The sequence below is a fragment of the Rutidosis leptorrhynchoides genome, chromosome 11, assembly GCF_046630445.1.
Source record: "Rutidosis leptorrhynchoides isolate AG116_Rl617_1_P2 chromosome 11, CSIRO_AGI_Rlap_v1, whole genome shotgun sequence".
NCBI classification, from domain to species: Eukaryota; Viridiplantae; Streptophyta; class Magnoliopsida; order Asterales; family Asteraceae; genus Rutidosis; species Rutidosis leptorrhynchoides.
This window is the reverse complement of record NC_092343.1, coordinates 83246596-83273346: the sequence shown is the minus strand read 5'-3', so window position 1 is coordinate 83273346 and position 26751 is coordinate 83246596. Positions and strand designations below refer to the sequence as shown.

Below are 26751 nucleotides of genomic sequence, written 5' to 3'. Positions count from 1 at the left end.
TCACAAGATAACACTTCCTTCGTCATATTTTAAAAATCTCTAAAAGAGAATTTCAATTTTAAGATAACTTCTGATTGAGTGGTAAAAAGCCTCACTTGATTCTGGGTCCGTATTCTTGAATTAATAGGTGCATGTTCAAATCCTAGGGGAAGTTTTCTCTTAGGTTGTGCCTCTGGTATCATTCACTTTGTGCAGGCTAAATAGTTAACCTAAAGCATTCCGGGTACGCTTTGCGCGATGGATTCGAGGAATTTCTTCCTAACGAGTGTGTGGGTGGCAAATGAGAATTCGATGCCAAAATTGCAGTTCTAAAAAAATTAAGATAAGTCAATTTTGTATTACCAAAAAGTGCTCAATAGTTTTTTTTAATCATTAACTTCTAAGGTGCCTAATTCGTCACTAATTAAAGATTATCGTCCCATATCACTTGTTAGGGTCCAATACAAATTATCTCTAAAATTTTGGCAAATCATATGGCAAAAGTGGTGGACAAAGTCATTAGTGAGGAACAGTCGGCATTTGTTGCGGGTCGTCAGATTTGGATGGTCCGTTAATTCTTACCGAGATGGTAGATTGGTATAAGAAAATGAAGAAAAAGTTATTAATATTGAAGATTGATTTTGAGAAAGCATGTGATACGGTGTCGTGGAGGTTCCTTGACTATATGCTCGAGCGTTTGGGTTTTGGGATCAAATGGCGTAAATGGATTTGTATGTGTCTTTATAATGCTCGCACATCGATTTTGATTAATGGTAACCCGACGAACGAGTTTGATGTTAGACGAGGGTTTCGTCAAGAGGATTCTATGAGCCCGTTTTTATTTGTTATTATTATGGAGGGTTTGCATTTGTTTCTTCATGATAATGTGGCTAATGGTCGTATTCGTGGAGTGGAAGTGGAGAATCCTTCCATATGTATATCACATTTATTCAATGTGTGACGACCCAGATTTCAGACCAAATTTAAACTTAATCTTATATGGATTCGACGCGATAAGCAAAGTTGGTAATGTTGAGTCTCAAAATTTTGAACTGTTTACATGAAACCATTTGACCTTTGACTATTCCCGATGATTCACGAACAATTATTTGTAAATAAATATGTATATATATTATATAAATATAAATATAAGAATATATAATATTATGATTTAATAAAGAATACTTTAATTAATTGGAATGTAATAATTAGGATAATTAAGTTACTGTTAAAAGATATATATATATATATATATATATATATATATATATATATATATATATATATATATATATATGTTATTATGAAATATATATAAGATTTCTATTAAATAAATACATAAAATATATAAATATTAACTATTCTGTAAATGGCATCACATAATATAATATAATATTATATAAATAATAAATGGTATTATATTAAATTACAAGTTTGAATATAATTGATATATTAATATTATTTTCATTACTTTCATTATTATTATTTTTATTAATATTAATATTAATATTAATATTTGTAATGTTATTACTTCTAATATAAAATATATATATATATATATATATATAATATATATATATATAATTTGATATGTTTTAGTTGTATTATTATTATTGTAGAGATTATTATTACCATTATCATTAAAAATCATTATTTTGTAGTTATCATTATTATAAATGAAACAATATATATTATTATTATCATAAATAATATTATTAACATCTTTATAACTATTATTATCAGAATTATTATTTATTATTATTAATATCAATATTATTTATTATTATTATTAAAAGTATTATTATTATTAATGTAATTACATGAATTTATTATTAAAAAATATATATAACAGCGTTTATATATAATGGAATCTGTTTGTATCACTATCTAACTGTATTTAATTGTTGTTCTTGTCTACAAAATTGAATCTAAATCTCTAATCCCGTCAAAATCTGTTAGCCATCTTTTTAAAGTTTATTTTTTATATTTTTTATAAAAGTCAATCACTTCTTTCATCATCAAAATCAATTATCAATTATAAACAAGTGCATTATGAAGAATTAATCAAAAATTTATTAAACTGCTCGATATATCTCTGTTCTTCACATTTTCAGCCAAAACTCGAATTCAAATGAAATTTTAAAATATATTAATGCAGTTATGTTGGAAATCTTTCACTTAAACTTTCTAAAAGGTTTCAAATCCCAATTTTTTTTATATCGAGCAAGAATTTTGGAGTCAAAGTTTACGTTTCAAAAAGTCAACAACTGTTCTTCGATGAAATTTGAATTTTTTGTTTTGATTTAGGTTTAATTGATAAAACAGATAGCTTATATTATCGATTTGGAAGCTTTTTCATGTTGTAATCATAAGCTAAAACATCCTAGAATTTAAATTTAATCTTGGAGTTCATAAACGTGTTCTTCCTTATGTTTTCAGCTTTTATTTCTTTTATTTTATTTTGTTTTATGTTTTGATTAATTTAAACAATCTCTAATTGTTTCTGTATCAAAGGTTAATCCTAAAATCGATTTCATATTTATTGTTAAGATTAAATTAGTGTCTGGTTGTTTAATTCCATGAAGAGGAAGAGGATAAACAGAAACAGGTTATATATATATTTGGGTCATAATAATTATTAGAAAAAAAAAGGGATCAGCTGGTTTGGGTGTTTGCTGTGTAAATGTAAGGTCTCGGGTTCGACTCCGGTTATGGGCATTAATATTATTATCATTTTTATTATTATTATTATTATTATTATTATTATTATTATTATTATTATTATTATTATTATTATTATTATTATTATTATTATATTATTATTATTATTATTATTATTATTATTATTATTATCATTATTATTATTATTATTATTATTATTATTATCATTATTATTATTATTATTATTATTATTATTATTATTATTATTATTAGTTGTTGTTATTATTATTATGATAATAATTGTTATTACTCCTAATATATTAGAAGAATCCTTATCACTAATCACATTAAGAGTATTATCATTATTGTTATTATTAGTATAAGTAGTATAATTTCAATTAGGATTATTATTATTATTATTATTATTATTATTATTATTATTATTATTATTATTATTATTATTATTATTATTATTATTATTATTATTATTATTATTATTATTATTATTATTATTATTGTTATTACTAATATTATTATTCTTACTAGTAATATCATTAAGTAGTATTATTATTAGTATTATCATTAATAATAAGATTGTGTTATTATTATTAGTATTATTATTATTATTACTACTAAGTATTATGTATTTTTATCAAAAATATTACTTTCATTATCCCTATTATTAAACTTTTCGTTTCATTTAAAAACTACTGTTATTATCAATATTATTAAGACTAGTATTAGCATTAAGCATTATTTGTATTATTATTATCTTTAAACTTAAATATGAAGATATTAGAATATTAGGAAGAGTGTTAGGAAATAAAAATATTATAAATAAGTTATGAATTAAGTATAATATAATTAAGATTAAGTAAAGATCATGATTTAAAAAGTATTGTTGTAAACGTTAATTCAAAACTTCGAATATGAAAAATATATTTTGCTATAAATAATATTAAGTAATATGTATAAGTTTATGAATTTAAAACTATGGATAACATTATGATTTAAGTAAGTTATTAATTATTATTATCATTATCATCAATATTATTACTAACACTGCCGTTAAAAATAATTAGTATTATCATTCTTATTATCATTCTTATTATTACTAGTATCATTAGTATTATTAAAATAACTATTAATTATGTAAAACCATATCTAATATATATAGCCCAACACTATTATTATATTAATTAATTATTTAAGATATATAAAATAAATATTTTAAGTTATTAATGGAACACATAATTTATTAAAATAACAGTTATATTAATAATAATAATAATATATATTTGTTCAGTTACAAATACGTGTATTAATATATGCACAAATGATATAGGTTCGTGAATCCAAGACCAACCCTGCATTGTTCAATATCGTCATATGTATTTTTACTACAAAATACAGCATCATGAGTTCATTTGCTCCCTTTTACTCTTTACATTTTTCGGACTGAGATTACATGCGCTGTTTTTACAACTGCTTTATTAAATGCTTTTGAAATATATTTTGAATTCAGAATACATGAAATGCTTTTATAAATGTTTGACGCGATATGACACAAGCAAAACATTCCTCGAATGAATTATTATGCAGACAGAAGTTCTGTTGATTATGATTGAATTAGTTGGACGTTATAATTGCCACTAATTGTTGTGAATATTTCCCCTGATTATTATTGCTTGATAACCTAAGAATTAGAAAACGGGTATGGCCCTAATTCTCGCGAATCCTAAAGGTAGCTATCGGGTTTAACACCCTACCCAGAATGTTCACTAGACGGAAGAGCTAGTGGGCGTGGTGTTTAGTACTTCGAAGTTTATATATTATACAGACGAGATGTTCTATTTTGGGGATATTATTGATGCGCATTATATGTTAAGGTCGGTTACCAAGTCAAGCAATGAATGCAAAGTGAATGTTATGTATCGAGAGAATGATTTTTATACACAGGTTATGTGTATTATATTTTGTGCACGAGATATGTGTACGGTTATTAAAAATCGCGAGGTAACCTACGGGGGAGAAAAGAATACGAACCTACTCTGCCAAGCATTATGAAAAATGGTTTCGTACACGAGATAGTTGTACTGCATTTAAATCTTGTAGTCTATCAAATATGATGAATTTTATTGTTTATGATAAACCTATGAACTCATCAACCTTTTGGTTGACACTTTAAAGCATGTTTATTCTCAGGTATGAAAGAAATCTTCCGCTGTGCATTTGCTCATTTTAGAGATATTACTTGGAGTCATTCATGGCATATTTCAAAAGACGTTACATTCAAGTCATTGAGTTCATCAAGATTATTATTAAGTCAATTAAAGTTGGATATATTATGAAATGGTATGCATGCCTGTCAACTTTCGATGTAATGAAAGTTTGTCTTTTAAAAACGAATGCAATATTTGTAAAACGTATCATATAGAGGTCAAATACCACGCAATGAGATCAAATGTAATGTATTCGTCCTGGTGGATTAGGATGGGAGTTGGTATCAGAGCGGTGGTCTTAGCGAACCAGGTCTTGCATTAGTGTGTCTAATTAGTAGTTATTAGGATGCATTAATGAGTCTGGACTTCGACCTAGTAGTTGTTAGGTTACGTTAATAAGTCTGGATTTGAACCTGGTCTGCACGTCAAAAGTTTTGCTTACTTTTCTTTGTCGAAAAATATCTACCTATCATTGTCAGTCTCGATGCGTCTTACTGCAATTATTGCATAGATGGTGTACAGACAAATTCATATCCCATCACATTAAACTTTGTCTGACACGTTTCCTTAATTTCCTCCGTAATCTACGGGATCTTCTGTACTAAATATAAGTATTCTATGTAATTAGAATATCATCCGATATCCGAAAATCATTTCATATTGAAAACCCTTTATCTAATCATACAAAATGGAACTCGTCTCTAGTTCAAGTTCCTCGGATTCCGACAGCTATTCAGATATGGAAACGCACTTGAGCTCCGAAAGCAGTATAATCGGAATGGATCAACAAATCCGTCATCACCAATTCTGGATGAATTGGGGATGGGTTAGTAGTCGACTAAACCAATGGAGATAAGAAGAAAGCGATTCTTTCCATCCACCGACTTTCCCTCTTGGCGAAGAACCTGAAGCACTTACCGGCGAACCTGTTCGAAACACCATTTTCTCTCTCATTTTCAGAGTATTTCTCTACGAATATATCATAACTCGGATTCTAAACCTTATTCATTCGCTCGTTCCTACCGACAATCATCCCGGAGTAATAACAGAAGTCAACGAGCTTCGCACCCGAGTTGTAGCCTTGGAAAATATGGTGCAAAATGTACCAGCTTCAGCAACATTAACGGCATCAACAGTACCACCAACATCAATACCAGTACCACCAAAAACCCAAGTTTCAACATCACACGCCTCAACATCTCATTATGTACCTCGAGCATAATCATCGTTCTACGAATTGTTCTACATCATTTATCTTCATTCTACATGACGATTATATAATTTCTAATGTTTTAGAGATTATGTATTCTGGTTCTAACGATAAATCAAATGAGATTAATATCAAATTAACTCATTAAATCCATGATTACATCTGAAGAAAATATATATGTATATATATTTTCATAAAGATTGTAATTAAAAATTCTTTTGTACAAACTGTTAATGGTGAAAATATTTTAACGGGTAGGTAATACCCGAGGAATATTTAGATTTCACATTACTAAGTTACAATGTACATTCTTCCAATCTGATTCAACAGTCATTTACTATCCTACTTACATCCACAGATATACGTATCCGTTCACTGCAGAATAACCATTTTCATTCAAGCTCATATTTGGATTTTGACCTATTAGAATCCAACAAGTGGCATAATGAAGAAAACATTGGACAAAAATAAAATTTGTTAGAAACAAACAAATTAACTATGAGAAATTTTGTTAAGAAACCATGCTAACAAAATCCTAGCTAACTGTTCCTAGCTAACTGTTAATTCCTTATTACATTTATTTATCGCAATTTATTTTTCGCAATTTTAATTCTCGCAATTTTATTTATCATCATTTAATTTCTATTATTTACTTTACGCACTTTAAATATCGTCGGATAAATCGGGACACGTATACAAGGTTTTGACATATCATATCGACGTCATATATATATATATTTATATTATTTGGAATAACCATAGACACTCTATATTATATATTAAACTACATATGAATTATTGAATTACTAACTGTGGACTACTAACAGTGGACTACTAACATTGGACAATTAAAATGAATTAAAATTTTGATTATAACATATGAAACTAAATATTTTTTCAAGTTTGCCACTTGATTTCATCTTAAACTCATTTGTATCTTGACGATTATAATCTGCGTTCAAACCTTTCATAATTCTTGAAAACACCTCAATCGTGAGGATGAACCAACCGCACTTCATCTACGAGAAGAAAGATTTATGCATATAGTTATGCACCTGAAAAACACTCAGAACCTGAGTAAACGTTTAACACGTATCTGTGCTAGCTCCTTTGGCATTGTTATTACCGAAAATAACATTGCAATTCCTTTTCAAATTAGCCAATTTCGTCACAGCTTCAGCAAATTAACTTCGACTTTTCATTCGGATTAGCCTTATTATAACCTTGATATATAAGTTTGTATTTCGTCATCGTTATCAGGTGAAATGTCCCGTTCTTATTGATTAAAAACGTTCCATATTAATTGATTTCGTTGCGAGGTTTTGACCTCTATATGAGACGTTTTTCAAAGACTGCATTCATTTTTAAACAAACCATAACCTTTATTTCATCAATAAAGGTTTAAAAGGCTTTACGTAGATTATCAAATAATGATAATCTAAAATATCCTGTTTACACACGACCATTACATAATGGTTTACAATACAAATATGTTACAACAAAATAAGTTTCTTGAATGCAGTTTTTACACAATATCATACAAGCATGGACTCCAAATCTTGTCCTTATTTAAGTATGCGACAGCGGAAGCTCTTAATAATCACCTGAGAATAAACATGCTTAAAACGTCAACAAAAATGTTGGTGAGTTATAGGTTTAACCTATATATATCAAATCGTAACAATAGACCACAAGATTTCATATTTCAATACACATCCCATACATAGAGATAAAAATCATTCATATGGTGAACACCTGGTAATCGACAATAACAAGATGCATATATAAGAATATCCCCATCATTCCGGGACACCCTTCGGATATGATATAAATTTCGAAGTACTAAAGCATCCGGTACTTTGGATGGGGTTTGTTAGGCCCAATAGATCTATCTTTAGGATTCGCGTCAATTAGGGTGTCTGTTCCCTAATTCTTAGATTACCAGACTTAATAAAAAGGGGAATATTCGATTTCGATAATTCAACCATAGAATGTAGTTTCACGTACTTGTGTCTATTTTGTAAATCATTTATAAAACCTGCATGTATTCTCATCCCAAAAATATTAGATTTTAAAAGTGGGACTATAACTCACTTTCACAGATTTTTACTTCGTCGGGAAGTAAGACTTGGCCACTGGTTGATTCACGAACCTATAACAATATATACATATATATCAAAGTATGTTCAAAATATATTTACAACACTTTTAATATATTTTGATGTTTTAAGTTTATTAAGTCAGCTGTCCTCGTTAGTAACCTACAACTAGTTGTCCACAGTTAGATGTACAGAAATAAATCGATAAATATTATCTTGAATCAATCCACGACCCAGTGTATACGTATCTCAGTATTGATCACAACTCAAACTATATATATTTTGGAATCAACCTCAACCCTGTATAGCTAACTCCAACATTCACATATAGAGTGTCTATGGTTGTTCCGAAATATATATAGATGTGTCGACATGATAGGTCGAAACATTGTATACGTGTCTATGGTATCTCAAGATTACATAATATATAATACAAGTTGATTAAGTTATGGTTGGAATAGATTTGTTACCAATTTTCACGTAGCTAAAATGAGAAAAATTATCCAATCTTGTTTTACCCATAACTTCTTCATTTTAAATCCGTTTTGAGTGAATCAAATTGCTATGGTTTCATATTGAACTCTATTTTATGAATCTAAACAAAAAAAAGTATAGGTTTCTAGTCGGAAAAATAAGTTACAAGTCGTTTTTGTAAAGGTAGTCATTTCAGTCGAAAGAACGACGTCTAGATGACCATTTTAGAAAACATACTTCCACTTTGAGTTTAACCATAATTTTTGGATATAGTTTCATGTTCATAATAAAAATCATTTTCTCAGAATAACAACTTTTAAATCAAAGTTTATCATAGTTTTTAATTAACTAAACCAAAACAGCCCGCGGTGTTACTACGACGGCGTAAATCCGGTTTTACGGTGTTTTTCGTGTTTCCAGGTTTTAAATCATTAAGTTAGCATATCATATAGATATAGAACATGTGTTTAGTTGATTTTAAAAGTCAAGTTAGAAGGATTAACTTTTGTTTGCGAACAAGTTTAGAATTAACTAAACTATGTTCTAGTGATTACAAGTTTAAACCTTCGAATAAGATAGCTTTATATGTATGAATCGAATGAAGTTATGAACATCATTACTACCTTAAGTTCCTTGGATGAACCTACTGGAAAAGAGAAAAATGGATCTAGCTTCAATGGATCCTTGGATGGCTCAAAGTTCTTGAAGCAAAATCATGACACGAAAACAAGTTCAAGTAAGATCATCACTTGAAATAAGATTGTTATAGTTATAGAAATTGAACCAAAGTTTGAATATGATTATTACCTTGTATTAGAATGATAACCTACTGTAAGAAACAAAGATTTCTTGAGGTTGGATGATCACCTTACAAGATTGGAAGTGAGCTAGCAAACTTGAAAGTATTCTTGATTTTATGAAACTAGAACTTTTGGAATTTATGAAGAACACTTAGAACTTGAAGATAGAACTTGAGAGAGTTCAATTAGATGAAGAAAATTGAAGAATGAAAGTGTTTGTAGGTGTTTTTGGTCGTTGGTGTATGGATTAGATATAAAGGATATGTAATTTTGTTTTCATGTAAATAAGTCATGAATGATTACTCATATTTTTGTAATCTTATGAGATATTTCATGCTAGTTGCCAAATGATGGTTCCCACATGTGTTAGGTGACTCACATGGGCTGCTAAGAGCTGATCATTGGAGTGTATATACCAATAGTACATACATCTAAAAGCTGTGTATTGTACGAGTACGAATACGGGTGCATACGAGTAGAATTGTTGATGAAACTGAACGAGAATGTAATTGTAAGCATTTTTGTTAAGTAGAAGTATTTTGATAAGTGTATTGAAGTCTTTCAAAAGTGTATAAATACATATTAAAACACTACATGTATATACATTTTAACTGAGTCGTTAAGTCATCGTTAGTCGTTACATGTAAGTGTTGTTTTGAAACCTTTAGGTTAACGATCTTGTTAAATGTTGTTAACCCAATGTTTATAATAACAAAAGAGATTTTAAATTATTATATTATCATGATATTATGATGTACGAATATCTCTTAATATGATATATATATACATTAAATGTCGTTACAACGATAAACGTTACATATATGTCTCGTTTCAAAATCATTAAGTTAGTAGTCTTGTTTTTACATATGTAGTTCATTGTTAATATAATTAATGATATGTTTACTTATCATAATATCATGTTAACTATATATATAACCATATATATGTCATCATATAGTTTTTTTACAAGTTTTAACGTTCGTGAATCACCGGTCAACTTGGGTGGTCAATTGTCTATATGAAACCTATTTCAATTAATCAAGTCTTAACAAGTTTGATTGCTTAACATGTTGGAAACATTTAATCATGTAAACATCAATCTCAATTAATATATATAAACATGGAAAAGTTCGGGTCACTACAGTACCTACCCGTTAAATAAATTTCGTCCCGAAATTTTAAGCTGTTGAAGGTGTTGACGAATCTTCTGGAAATAGATGCGGGTATTTCTTCTTCATCTGATCTTCACGCTCCCAGGTGAACTCGGGTCCTCTACGAGCATTCCATCGAACCTTAACAATTGGTATCTTGTTTTGCTTAAGTCTTTTAACCTCACGATCCATTATTTCGACGGGTTCTTCGATGAATTGGAGTTTTTCGTTGATTTGGATTTCATCTAACGGAATAGTGAGATCTTCTTTAGCAAAACATTTCTTCAAATTCGAGACGTGGAAAGTGTTATGTACAGCCGCGAGTTGTTGAGGTAACTCAAGTCGGTAAGCTACTGGTCCGACACGATCAATAATCTTGAATGGTCCAATATACCTTGGATTTAATTTCCCTCGTTTACCAAATCGAACAACGCCTTTCCAAGGTGAAACTTTAAGCATGACCATCTCTCCAATTTCAAATTCTATATCTTTTCTTTTAATGTCAGCGTAGCTCTTTTGTCGACTTTGGGCGGTTTTCAACCGTTGTTGAATTTGGATGATCTTCTCGGTAGTTTCTTGTATAATCTCCGGACCCGTAATCTGTCTATCCCCCGCCTCACTCCAACAAATCGGAGACCTGCACTTTCTACCATAAAGTGCTTCAAACGGCGCCATCTCAATGCTTGAATGGTAGCTGTTGTTGTAGGAAAATTCTGCTAACGGTAGATGTCGATCCCAACTGTTTCCGAAATCAATAACACATGCTCGTAGCATGTCTTCAAGCGTTTGTATCGTCCTTTCGCTCTGCCCATCAGTTTGTGGATGATAGGCAGTACTCATGTCTAGACGAGTTCCTAATGCTTGCTGTAATGTCTGCCAGAATCTTGAAATAAATCTGCCATCCCTATCAGAGATAATAGAGATTGGTATTCCATGTCTGGAGACGACTTCCTTCAAATATAGTCGTGCTAACTTCTCCATCTTGTCATCTTCTCTTATTGGTAGGAAGTGTGCTGATTTGGTGAGACGATCAACTATTACCCAAATAGTATCAAAACCACTTGCAGTCCTTGTCAATTTAGTGATGAAATCCATGGTAATGTTTTCCCATTTCCATTCCGGGATTTCGGGTTGTTGAAGTAGACCTGATGGTTTCTGATGCTCAGCTTTGACCTTAGAACACGTCAAACATTCTCCTACGTATTTAGCAACATCGGCTTTCATACCCGGCCACCAAAAATGTTTCTTGAGATCCTTGTACATCTTCCCCGTTCCAGGATGTATTGAGTATCTGGTTTTATGAGCTTCTCTAAGTACCATTTCTCTCATATCTCCAAATTTTGGTACCCAAATCCTTTCAGCCCTATACCGGGTTCCGTCTTCCCGAATATTAAGATGCTTCTCCGATCCTTTGGGTATTTCATCCTTTAAATTTCCCTCTTTTAAAACTCCTTGTTGCGCCTCCTTTATTTGAGTAGTAATGTTATTATGAATCATTATATTCATAGATTTTACTCGAATGGGTTCTCTATCCTTCCTGCTCAAGGCATCGGCTACCACATTTGCCTTCCCCGGGTGGTAACGAATCTCAAAATCGTAATCATTCAATAATTCAATCCACCTACGCTGCCTCATATTCAGTTGTTTCTGATTAAATATGTGTTGAAGACTTTTGTGGTCGGTATATATAATACTTTTGACCCCATATAAGTAGTGCCTCCAAGTCTTTAATGCAAAAACAACCGCGCCTAATTCCAAATCATGCGTCGTATAATTTTGTTCGTGAATCTTCAATTGTCTAGACGCATAAGCAATCACCTTCGTTCGTTGCATTAATACACAACCGAGACCTTGCTTTGATGCGTCACAATAAATCACAAAATCATCATTCCCTTCAGGCAATGACAATATAGGGGCCGTAGTTAGCTTTTTCTTCAATAACTGAAACGCTTTCTCTTGTTCATCATTCCATTCAAATTTCTTCCCTTTATGCGTTAATGCAGTCAAGGGTTTTGCTATTCTGGAAAAGTCTTGGATGAACCTTCTGTAGTAACCAGCTAGTCCTAAAAACTGGCGTATGTGTTTCGGAGTTTTCGGGGTTTCCCACTTTTCAACAGTTTCTATCTTTGCCGGATCCACCTTAATACCTTCTTTGTTCACTATGTGACCGAGGAATTGAACTTCTTCCAACCAAAATGCACACTTTGAAAACTTAGCGTACAATTCTTCCTTCCTCAATACTTCTAACACCTTTCTCAAATGTTCACCGTGTTCTTGGTCATTCTTTGAGTAAATAAGTATGTCATCAATGAAAACAATGACAAACTTGTCAAGGTATGGTCCACACACTCGGTTCATAAGGTCCATGAACACAGCTGGTGCATTAGTTAAACCAAACGGCATGACCATAAACTCGTAATGACCGTAACGTGTTCTGAAAGCAGTCTTTGGAATATCATCTTCTTTCACCCGCATTTGATGATACCCGGAACGTAAGTCAATCTTTGAATAAACAGACGAGCCTTGTAGTTGATCAAATAAGTCGTCGATTCTCGGTAGTGGGTAGCGGTTCTTGATGGTAAGTTTGTTCAACTCTCGGTAGTCGATACACAACCTGAATGTACCATCTTTCTTCTTGACAAACAAAACAGGAGCTCCCCACGGTGATGTGCTTGGTCGAATGAAACCACGCTCTAAAAGTTCTTGTAATTGGCTTTGCAGTTCTTTCATCTCGCTGGGTGCGAGTCTGTAAGGAGCACGAGCTATTGGTGCAGCTCCTGGTACAAGATCTATTTGAAATTCAACGGATCGATGTGGGGGTAATCCCGGTAATTCTTTCGGAAATACATCGGGAAATTCTTTTGCAATGGGAACATCATTGATGCTCTTTTCTTCAGTTTGTACTTTCTCGACGTGTGCTAGAACAGCATAGCAACCTTTTCTTATTAGTTTTTGTGCCTTCAAATTACTAATAAGATGTAGCTTCGTGTTGCCCTTTTCTCCGTACACCATTAAGGGTTTTCCTTTTTCTCGTATAATGCGGATTGCATTTTTGTAACAAACGATCTCCGCTTTCACTTCTTTCAACCAGTCCATACCGATTATCACATCAAAACTCCCTAACTCTACTGGTATCAAATCAATCTTAAATGTTTCGCTAACCAGTTTAATTTCTCGATTCCGACATATATTATCTGCTGAAATTAATTTACCATTTGCTAATTCGAGTAAAAATTTACTATCCAAAGGCGTCAATGGACAACTTAATTTAGCACAAAAATCTCTACTCATATAGCTTCTATCCGCACCCGAATCAAATAAAACGTAAGCAGATTTATTGTCAATAAGAAACGTACCCGTAACAAGCTCCGGGTCTTCCTGTGCCTCTACCGCATTAATATTGAAAACTCTTCCACGGCCTTGTCCATTCGTGTTCTCCTGGTTCGGGCAATTTCTAATAATGTGGCCTGGTTTTCCACATTTATAACAAACTACATTGGCATAACTTGCTCCGACACTACTTGCTCCGCCATTACTCCTTCCGACACCATTTGTTCCTTTCGTTCTATTAACCCCTGGTCCGTAGACCTCACACTTCGCCGCGCTATGACCATTTCTTTTACACTTGTTGCAAAATTTGGTGCAGAACCCCGAGTGATTCTTTTCACACCTTTGGCATAGTTGCTTCTGATTGTTGTTGTTGTTGCGGTTATTATTGTTGTTGGGATGATTGTTGTAGTTGCTGTTGTTGTTGTTGTTGTTGTTGTTGTTGTTGTTGTTGGGCCGTTTGTTGTAGTTGCGATTGATGTTGCGATTGTTGGGATAATTGTTGCGATTATTGTTGTAATTGCTGTTGTTGTTGTATTGGTGATTCTTATCACCGTTTTCCTCCCACTTTCTTTTGACTTGCTTCACATTGGCCTCTTCAGCAGTCTGTTCTTTAATTCTTTCTTCAATCTGGTTCACTAGTTTGTGAGCCATTCTACATGCCTGTTGTATGGAGGTGGGCTCGTGTGAACTTATATCTTCTTGGATTCTTTCCGGTAATCCTTTCACAAACGCGTCGATCTTCTCTTCCTCATCTTCGAATGCTCCCGGACACAATAGGCACAATTCTGTGAATCGTCTTTCGTACGTGGTAATATCAAATCCTTGGGTTCGTAACCCTCTAAGTTCTGTCTTGAGCTTATTGACCTCGGTTCTGGGACGGTACTTCTCGTTCATCAAGTGCTTGAATGCTGACCACGGTAGTGCGTACGCATCATCTTGTCCCACTTGCTCTAGATAGGTATTCCACCATGTTAACGCAGAACCTGTGAAGGTATGCGTAGCGTACTTCACTTTGTCCTCTTCAGTACACTTACTTATGGCAAACACCGATTCAACCTTCTCGGTCCACCGTTTCAATCCGATCGGTCCTTCGGTTCCATCAAATTCCAAAGGTTTGCAGGCAGTGAATTCTTTGTAGGTGCATCCTACACGATTTCATGTACTGCTAGATCCAAGGTTATTGTTGGTATGTAGCGCAGCCTGTACTGCGGCTATGTTTGAAGCTAGAAAAGTACGGAATTCCTCTTCATTCATATTCACGGTGTGTCGAGTAGTCGGTGCCATTTCCTTCAAAATAGTTAAATGGAACAAGTTAATCATACAGAATATTAAGAGTAGTTAATAGTATTTCGTAGCATAATATGAACTCATTTATAAAAGCTTTTTCTTCATATTAGCGTTTTATAAGTTTAAATTCGGGTAGTACCTACCCGTTAAGTTCATACTTAGTAGCTAATATACAATTCAACTACTACAATTCTATATGAAAAACTGATTATAATAATATTTCGCGTTCAAACTTTTATACAATATTTTACAAACTTACAATACCGCTTATTTTACATAAAGCATGAAATATAGCACACAATAACTTTGATACAAGATAGTTGTGAAGACAATTCTAGCTAGTACACAAGTCGTTCAGCAAAGGCAATAAAGACACGTAATTCATACGTCCAGAAACAAGTCATGCATTCTGGTTTTACTAGGACTACTTCCCATCCTTGGTCTTGTGCAACATAACCGTTATGGCCGTTGATAAGACAGCGTGTTGTAACGTCATCAAAGGGACGAGGGTTACGTAATGTCCAACAGTCCCGTAATAATCTAAAAACCTCATTTCTTACCCCAATTACCGACTCCGTCACTTGTGGAAACGTTTTGTTTAATAGTTGTAGCCCGATGTTCTTGTTCTCACTTTGGTGAGAAGCGAACATTACTAATCCGTAAGCATAACATGCTTCTTTATGTTGCATGTTAGCCGCTTTTTCTAAATCACGAAGTCCAATATTCGGATATATTGAGTCAAAATAATTTCTTAACCCGTTGCGTAAAATAGCATTTGGGTTCCCCGCAATATATGCGTCAAAGTAAACACATCGTAACTTATGGGTTTCCCAATGTGATATCCCCCATCTTTCAAACGAAAGTCTCTTATAAACCAAGACATTCTTGGAACGTTCTTCGAATGTCTTACAAACTGATCTCGCCTTAAATAGTTGTGCCGAAGAATTCTGGCCGACTCTAGACAAGATTTCATCAATCATGTCTCCGGGTAGGTCTCTTATAATATTGGGTTGTCTATCCATTTTGTGTTTTTAAACTGTAAAATAGACAAGAGTTAGATTCATAAAAAAAATACTTATTAATACAAGCAATTTTTACATATATCATAAAGCATAAGAACACTATATTCCATATATTACACCACACGAATACAACTATCTTATTCCGACTCGCTCGTTTCTTCTTCTTCGGTTTTGGTTCGTTTTGCCAAGTTTCTAGGGATATATGATGTTCCCCTAATACGAGCCGTCGTTGTCCACATTGGTTTAGAAAAACCTGGTGGTTTAGAGGTTCCCGGGTCATTGTTACAACTTAAGGACTTCGGGGGTTGACGATACATATAAAGTTCATCGGGGTTGGAATTAGATTTCTCTATTTTTATGCCCTTTCCCTTATTATTTTCTTTTGCCTTTTTAAATTCAGTTGGGGTAATTTCTATAACATCATCGGAATTCTCGTCGGAATCCGATTCATCGGAGAATTGGTAATCCTCCCAATATTTTGCTTCCTTGGCGGAAACACCATTGACCATAATTAACTTTGGTCGGTTGGTTGAGGATTTTCTTTTACTTAACCGTTTTATTATTTCCCCCACCGGTTCTATTTCTTCATCCGGTTCCGATTCTTCTTCCGGTTCCGATTCTTCTTCCGGTTCCGACTCTTCTTCCGGTTCCTCTTCGGGAACTTGTGAATCAGTCCACAAATCATTCCAATTTACATTTGACTCTTCATTATTATTAGGTGAGTCAATGGGACTTGTTCTAGAGGTAGACATCTATCACATAATATCAAACACGTTAAGAGATTAATATATCACATAATATTCATATGTTAAAAATATATAGTTTCCAACAAAAATGTTAAGCAATCATTTTTAAAGAAAACACGGTCGAAGTCCAGACTCACTAATGCATCCTAACAAACTCGATAAGACACACTAATGCAAATTTTCTGGTTCTCTAAGACCAACGCTCGGATACCAACTGAAATGTCCCGTTCTTATTGATTAAAAACGTTCCATATTAATTGATTTCGTTGCGAGGTTTTGACCTCTATATGAGACGTTTTTCAAAGACTGCATTCATTTTTAAACAAACCATAACCTTTATTTCATCAATAAAGGTTTAAAAGGCTTTACGTAGATTATCAAATAATGATAATCTAAAATATCCTGTTTACACACGACCATTACATAATGGTTTACAATACAAATATGTTACAACAAAATAAGTTTCTTGAATGCAGTTTTTACACAATATCATACAAGCATGGACTCCAAATCTTGTCCTTATTTAAGTATGCGACAGCGGAAGCTCTTAATAATCACCTGAGAATAAACATGCTTAAAACGTCAACAAAAATGTTGGTGAGTTATAGGTTTAACCTATATATATCAAATCGTAACAATAGACCACAAGATTTCATATTTCAATACACATCCCATACATAGAGATAAAAATCATTCATATGGTGAACACCTGGTAATCGACAATAACAAGATGCATATATAAGAATATCCCCATCATTCCGGGACACCCTTCGGATATGATATAAATTTCGAAGTACTAAAGCATCCGGTACTTTGGATGGGGTTTGTTAGGCCCAATAGATCTATCTTTAGGATTCGCGTCAATTAGGGTGTCTGTTCCCTAATTCTTAGATTACCAGACTTAATAAAAAGGGGCATATTCGATTTCGATAATTCAACCATAGAATGTAGTTTCACGTACTTGTGTCTATTTTGTAAATCATTTATAAAACCTGCATGTATTCTCATCCCAAAAATATTAGATTTTAAAAGTGGGACTATAACTCACTTTCACAGATTTTTACTTCGTCGGGAAGTAAGACTTGGCCACTGGTTGATTCACGAACCTATAACAATATATACATATATATCAAAGTATGTTCAAAATATATTTACAACACTTTTAATATATTTTGATGTTTTAAGTTTATTAAGTCAGCTGTCCTCGTTAGTAACCTACAACTAGTTGTCCACAGTTAGATGTACAGAAATAAATCGATAAATATTATCTTGAATCAATCCACGACCCAGTGTATACGTATCTCAGTATTGATCACAACTCAAACTATATATATTTTGGAATCAACCTCAACCCTGTATAGCTAACTCCAACATTCACATATAGAGTGTCTATGGTTGTTCCGAAATATATATAGATGTGTCGACATGATAGGTCGAAACATTGTATACGTGTCTATGGTATCTCAAGATTACATAATATATAATACAAGTTGATTAAGTTATGGTTGGAATAGATTTGTTACCAATTTTCACGTAGCTAAAATGAGAAAAATTATCCAATCTTGTTTTACCCATAACTTCTTCATTTTAAATCCGTTTTGAGTGAATCAAATTGCTATGGTTTCATATTGAACTCTATTTTATGAATCTAAACAAAAAAAGTATAGGTTTCTAGTCGGAAAAATAAGTTACAAGTCGTTTTTGTAAAGGTAGTCATTTCAGTCGAAAGAACGACGTCTAGATGACCATTTTAGAAAACATACTTCCACTTTGAGTTTAACCATAATTTTTGGATATAGTTTCATGTTCATAATAAAAATCATTTTCTCAGAATAACAACTTTTAAATCAAAGTTTATCATAGTTTTTAATTAACTAACCCAAAACAGCCCGCGGTGTTACTACGACGGCGTAAATCCGGTTTTACGGTGTTTTTCGTGTTTCCAGGTTTTAAATCATTAAGTTAGCATATCATATAGATATAGAACATGTGTTTAGTTGATTTTAAAAGTCAAGTTAGAAGGATTAACTTTTGTTTGCGAACAAGTTTAGAATTAACTAAACTATGTTCTAGTGATTACAAGTTTAAACCTTCGAATAAGATAGCTTTATATGTATGAATCGAATGATGTTATGAACATCATTACTACCTTAAGTTCCTTGGATGAACCTACTGGAAAAGAGAAAAATGGATCTAGCTTCAATGGATCCTTGGATGGCTCAAAGTTCTTGAAGCAAAATCATGACACGAAAACAAGTTCAAGTAAGATCATCACTTGAAATAAGATTGTTATAGTTATAGAAATTGAACCAAAGTTTGAATATGATTATTACCTTGTATTAGAATGATAACCTACTGTAAGAAACAAAGATTTCTTGAGGTTGGATGATCACCTTACAAGATTGGAAGTGAGCTAGCAAACTTGAAAGTATTCTTGATTTTATGAAACTAGAACTTTTGGAATTTATGAAGAACACTTAGAACTTGAAGATAGAACTTGAGAGAGTTCAATTAGATGAAGAAAATTGAAGAATGAAAGTGTTTGTAGGTGTTTTTGGTCGTTGGTGTATGGATTAGATATAAAGGATATGTAATTTTGTTTTCATGTAAATAAGTCATGAATGATTACTCATATTTTTGTAATCTTATGAGATATTTCATGCTAGTTGCCAAATGATGGTTCCCACATGTGTTAGGTGACTCACATGGGCTGCTAAGAGCTGATCATTGGAGTGTATATACCAATAGTACATACATCTAAAAGCTGTGTATTGTACGAGTACGAATACGGGTGCATACGAGTAGAATTGTTGATGAAACTGAACGAGAATGTAATTGTAAGAATTTTTGTTAAGTAGAAGTATTTTGATAAGTGTATTGAAGTCTTTCAAAAGTGTATAAATACATATTAAAACACTACATGTATATACATTTTAACTGAGTCGTTAAGTCATCGTTAGTCGTTACATGTAAGTGTTGTTTTGAAACCTTTAGGTTAACGATCTTGTTAAATGTTGTTAACCCAATGTTTATAATAACAAAAGAGATTTTAAATTATTATATTATCATGATATTATGATGTACGAATATCTCTTAATATGATATATATATACATTAAATGTCGTTACAACGATAAACGTTACATATATGTCTCGTTTCAAAATCATTAAGTTAGTAGTCTTGTTTTTACATATGTAGTTCATTGTTAATATAATTAATGATATGTTTACTTATCATAATATCATGTTAACTATATATATAACCATATATATGTCATCATATAGTTTTTTTACAAGTTTTAACGTTCGTGAATCACCGGTCAACTTGGGTGGTCAATTGTCTATATGAAACCTATTTCAATTAATCAAGTCTTAACAAGTTTGATTGCTTAACATGTTGGAAACATTTAATCATGTAAACATCAATCTCAATTAATATATATAAACATGGAAAAGTTCGGGTCACTACATCAGGGAACCGTTTATATCCCACCACATTAGCAGAAAACTTACCAGCAACTCCATTAATCTTTGACTTTCCGAAAAATCATTATATTCATTGAAACCCTATCATATACCCATCCGTATCTGGGAACGAGAATTGTCATACCAATTACCGGGAATTAGCAAACAGTATTTTGAATCTCGCAGAGTTTATACATCAACATTTATATGTATATATATAACATCTATCTCCTAGACTTACGTACTTCAATTCTGAAGTTCTGAATAAGCACACCAATTTACGAATCATTTCTCAGAAAAGTTGAAAGATGATGATGAAGCAGCAAAAACTGTAAACGACCTTAACAGTCGAAAGTATAATGATAAAGAATGGATTGTTGGAAAAGCTCAATAGAAAATTTAGTACCGAAAAGCGGATTATGCGAAAATATGAAGGAGACTGGGGACAAATTACAAAGACTAAACCTGCTTTCAAAGAATCTAAATGATTCAGTGTCTGCTGAAGTCATTAACGAATGCCTTACTCCTGAATCTAAACCTTTACGAACAAATCTTCATCATCATCCATCGAAATTAGAAATTCTAAGATATTATCGTATCTTTCATTATAAATATCCTCGATACTTCTGAAGATATTTTCATAACTATTCTTATCTGAAATTATTTATCTTCTCGCGTTATCTGTATTACATCATAAAGGAAACTATTTAGTTTCTATATTCTGAAACCTTCAAGTTTAAAATATGAATATTTTTGAAGTAGTGTTGGGAATTAAAGCATGAGTTAGTATAATATAATGACACTTGATCAACATGATTATATTACAGTAAGTCATGCTGAGTTTCTAATGGAACGTGATGATTCACAGACCATAACGTCATCATGTGCCATGTTACATGACTCTTACAATCTATCTAATCTATAAACACATCAAGAACATATTTTCTTGATAGTTCTATCTTTTCTCTTGAATTCTGGTAATTTGACAAAGTCAGATTGAGTTATTACTATTTCTCTCTTAGAACATTAATCATGATCATCCAAAACTCCATACCTACGAAATCTGGACCATTATTCACTTGACGTAAAGTCAGGAGGAGAAAACAAAAGTATACAACTCCAAAATATAAAGGAAACGAAGGAGATGAATTTATAGTGAAATATCCGACAGAGCAATCGAGACAGATTATCGCATTTAACCGAAGAAGGTCTTAATTTCCTTAAATCCCGAAGAATCAGATGTTATTTAGATTTCAAAGATTTCTTTAAATCCCTCAAACTTCGGAAATCAACCATATCTACGTCAAAAGATATGACAAAACTTTATTTCTCTCATTTCACTCTTTTGTGATAACTTCACTCATACGCTTCGAATAATCGAATTGTTTTATCTGTATTACTCAATAATGATAAAACTCTATTTTATCAACTCATATTCGTCATGAAAACATTTTTATTGTTAGCTATGACGACCTCGATCAAATTTCGGGATAAAATTTCTTCAACAGGTAGGTACTGTGACGACCCGGAAATTTTAGACCAAATTTAAACTTAATCTTATATGGATTCGACGCGAAAAGCAAAGTTGGTAATGTTGTGTCCCAAAATTTTGAACTGTTTACATGAAACCATTTGATCTTTGACTATTCCCGATGATTCACGAATAATTATTTGTAAATAAATATGTATATATATTATATAAATATAAATATAAGAATATATAATATTATGATTTAATAAAGAATACTTTAATTAATTGGAATGTAATAATTAGGAAAATTAAGTTACTGTTAAAAGAAATATATATATATATATATATATATATATATATATATATATATATATATATATATATATATATATATATATATATATATATATATATATGTGTGTGTGTGTGTGTGTGTGTGTGTGTGTGTGTGTGTGTGTGTGTGTTAAGATGAAATCTATATAAGATTTCTATTAAATAAATACATAAAATATATAAATATTAACTATTCTAAATGGCATCACATAATATAATATTACATAAATAATAAATGGTATTATATTAAATTACAAGTTTGAATATAATTGATATATTAATATTATTTTCATTACTTTCATTATTATTATTGTTATTAATATTAATATTAATATTTGTAATGTTATTACTTCTAATATAATATATTATATATATATATATATATATATATATATATATATATATATATATATATATATATATATATATATATATATATATATATATAATTTGATATGTTTTAGTTGTATTATTATTGTAGAGATTATTATTACCATTATCATTAAAAATCATTATTTTATAGTTATCATTATTATAAATGAAACAATATATATTATTATTATCATAAATAATATTATTAACATCTTTATAACTATTATTATCAGAATTATTTATTATTATTATTATTATTATTATTAAAATTATTATTATTATTATTAATGTAATTACATGAATTTATTATTAAAAAAATATATAACAGTGTTTATATATAATGGAATCTGTTTGTATCACTATCTAACTGTATATAATTGTTGTTCTTGTCTACAAAATTGAATCTAAGTCTCTAATCCCGTCAAAATCTGTTAGCCATCTTTTTCAAGTTTATTTTTTATATTTTTTCTGCCCTTGGATTTGAAATTCACTCGATCACATATCTGTATTTAACAAGAAAATTATTTAGAGATATTGATAAAAGTCAATCACTTCTTTCATCATCAAAATCAATTATCAATTATAAACAAGTGCATTATGAAGAATTAATCAAAAATTTATTAAACTGCACGATATATCTCTGTTCTTTTCATTTTCAGCTAAAACCCGAATTCAAATGAAATTTTAAAATTTATTAATGCAGTTATGTTGGAAATCTTTCACTTAAACTTTCTGGAAGGTTTCAAATCCCAATTTTTTTTTATCGAGCAAGAATTTTGGAGTCAAAGTTTACGTTTCAAAAAGTCAACAACTATTCTTCGATGAAATTCGAATTTTTTGTTTTGATTTAGGTTTATTTGATAAACCAGATAGTTTCTATTATCGATTTAGAACCTTTTTCATGTTGTAATCATAAGCTAAAACATCCTAGAATTTGAATTTAATCTTGGAGTTCATAAACGTGTTCTTCCTTATGTTTTCAGCTTTTATTTCTTTTATTTTATTTTGTTTTCTGTTTTGATTAATTTAAACAATCTCTAATTGTTTCTGTATCAAAAGTTAATCCTAAAACCGATTTCATAATTATTGTTAAGATTAAATTAGTGTCTGGTTGTTTAATTCCATGAAGAAGAAAAGGATAAACAGAAACAGGTTATATATATATATATATATATATATATATATATATATATATATATATATATATATATATATATATATATATATATATATATATTTGGGTCATAATAATTATCAGAAAAACAAAAGGGATCAGCTGGTTTGGGTGTTTGCTATGTAAACGTAAGGTCTCGGGTTCGAATTCGGTTGTGGGCATTTTTTTTTTTGGAAAACATTTGGAGGTAGCCTTTCATTAATATTATTATCATTTTTGTTATTATTATTATTATTATTATTAAAATTATTATTATTATTATTATTATTATTATTATTATTATTATTATTATTATTATTAGTTGTTGTTGTTGTTATTATTATGATAATAATTGTTATTACTCCTAATATATTAGAAGAATCCTTAATACTAATCACATTAAGAGTATTATCATTATTGTTATTATTAGTATAAGTAGTATAATTACAATTAGGATTATTATTATTATTATTATTATTATTATTATTATTATTATTATTATTATTATTATTATTATTATTATTATTATTGTTATTACTAATATTATTATTCTTACTAGTAATATCATTAAGTAGTATTATTATTAATATTATCATTAATAATAAGATTTTTTTATTATTATTAGTATTATTATTATTATTATTATTATTATTATTATTATTATTACTACTAAGTATTATGTATTTTTTTCAAAAATATTACTTTCATTATCCCTATTATTAAACTTTTCGTTTCATTTAAAAACTACTGTTATTATCAATATTATTAAGACTAGTATTAGCATTAAGCATTATTTGTATTATTATTATCTTTAAACTTAAATATGAAGATATTAGAATATTAGGAAGAGTGTTAGGAAATAAAAATATTATAAATAAGTTATGAATTAAGTATAATATAATTAAGATTAAGTAAAGATCATGATTTAAAAAGTATTGTTGTAAACGTTAATTCAAAACTTTGAATATGAAAAATATATTTTGCTATAAATAATATTAAGTAATATGTATATGTTTATGAATTTAAAACTATGGATAAGATTATGATTTAAGTAAGTTATTAATTATTATTATCATTATCATCAATATTATTACTAACACTACTGTTAATAATAATTAGTATTATTATTCTTATTATCATTTTTATTATTACTAGTATCATTAGTATTATTAAAATAACTATTAATTATGTAAAATCATATCTAATATATATATATAACCCAACACTATTATTATATTAATTAATTATTTAAGATATATAAAATAAATATTTTAAGTTATTAATGGAACACATAATTTATTAGAATAACAGTTATATTACTAATAATAATATATATTTGTTCAATTACAAATACGTGTATTAATATATGCACAAATGATATAGGTTCGTGAATCCAAGGCCAACCCTGCATTGTTGAATATCGTCATATGTATTTTTACTACAAAATACAGTAACGTGAGTTCATTTGCTCCCTTTTACTCTTTACATTTTTGGGACTGAGATTACATGCGCTGTTTTTACAACTGCTTTATTAAATGCTTTTGAAATATATTTTGAACTGAGAATACATGAAATGCTTTTATAAATGTTTGACGCGATATGACACAAGCAGAACATTCCTCGAATGAATTATTATGCAGACAGAAGTTCTGTTGATTATGATTGAATTAGTTGGACGTTATAATTGCCACTAATTGTTGTAAATATTTCCCCTGATTATTATTGCTTGGTAACCTAAGAATTAGAAAACGGGTATGACCCTAATTCACGCGAATATTAAAGGTAGCTACCGGGTTTAACACCCCCACCCAGAATGTTTACTAGACGGAAGAGCTAGTGGGTGTGGTATTTAGTACTTCGAAGTTTATATATTATAAAGACGATATTTTCTGTTTTGGGGATATTATTGATGCGCATTATGTGTTAAGGTCGGTTACCAAGCCAAGCAATGAATCCAAAGTGAATGTAATGTATCGAGAGAATGATTTTTATACACAGGTTATGTGTATTATATTTTGTGCACGAGATATGTGTACGGTTATTAAAAATCGCGAGGCAACCTACTGGGGAGAAAAGGATACGAACCTACTCTGCCAAGTATTATGAAAAATGGTTTCGTACATGAGATATGTGTACTGCATTTAAATCTTGTTGTCTATCAAATATGATGAATTTTATTGTTTATGATAAACCTATGAACTCACCAACCTTTTGGTTGACACTTTAAAGCATGTTTATTCTCGGGTATGAAAGAAATATTTCGCTGTGTATTTGCTCATTTTAGAGATATTACTTGGAGTCATTCATGGCATATTTCAAAAGACGTTGCATTCGAGTCGTTGAGTTCTTCAAGATTATTATTAAGTCAATTAAAGTTGGATATATTATGAAATCGTATGCATGCCTGTCAACTTTCGATATAATGAAAGTTTGTCTTTTAAAAACGAATGCAATATTTGTAAAAGGTATCATATAGAGGTCAAATACCATGCAATGAGATCAAATGTAATGTATTCATCCTGGTGGATTAGGACAGGTCGTTAAACAATGCAGATGATGCGGTCATATTATCCGAATGGCATAAGGAGAGCTTACTCAACACTTTACAAGTGTTTAACGAATTTTTCTTGATTTTGGGTTTGAAAATTAATGTACCAAAGTTGAATGTTTTTGGCGTTGGCGTTCGAGATGATGAGATTGTCGAATTCATGGATGCTTAGGGTTGTGCGCGTGGAGACTTTCCTTCTAATTATTTGCGCCTTCCGACTGGTGTTAATATGAATAGGATTGGGCATTGGAAATCTCTTGTCAATCGGTTCAAGAAGCATCTTGGAGGTTGTAAAGCGAACATGCTATCCATCAGAGGAAGGTACACGTTGGTAAGAGCGGTTCTTGGTACCCTTGGCATTTATTTCCTTTATATGATTAAATGTACGGAGACAATCATTAATGAGTTGGAATCCATAAGAGCTAGTTT

At 30.6% G+C, this 26751-nt stretch overlaps 1 protein-coding gene across 1 annotated transcript; it reads left to right on the top strand.

Moving 5' to 3' along the window:
- Positions 1-565: 565 nt before the first annotated feature.
- Positions 566-26494, top strand: LOC139874723 (uncharacterized mitochondrial protein AtMg01250-like). The gene is made up of 2 exons (XM_071862129.1): positions 566-934; positions 26306-26494. The coding sequence occupies exons 1-2, from the start codon at positions 566-568 to the stop codon at positions 26492-26494; spliced, it is 558 nt and encodes a 185-aa protein (XP_071718230.1).
- The last annotated feature ends 257 nt before the right edge of the window (positions 26495-26751 follow it).

Excerpts from the sequence above, each read along its gene's own strand:
- LOC139874723 (XM_071862129.1), top strand. The coding sequence starts at position 566 with ATGGTAGATTGGTATAAGAAAATGAAGAAAAAGTTATTAATATTGAAG. Across the intron at positions 935-26,305 it reads GTATATCACATTTATTCAAT|GACAGGTCGTTAAACAATGC; the intron begins GTGTGACGACCC and ends CTGGTGGATTAG.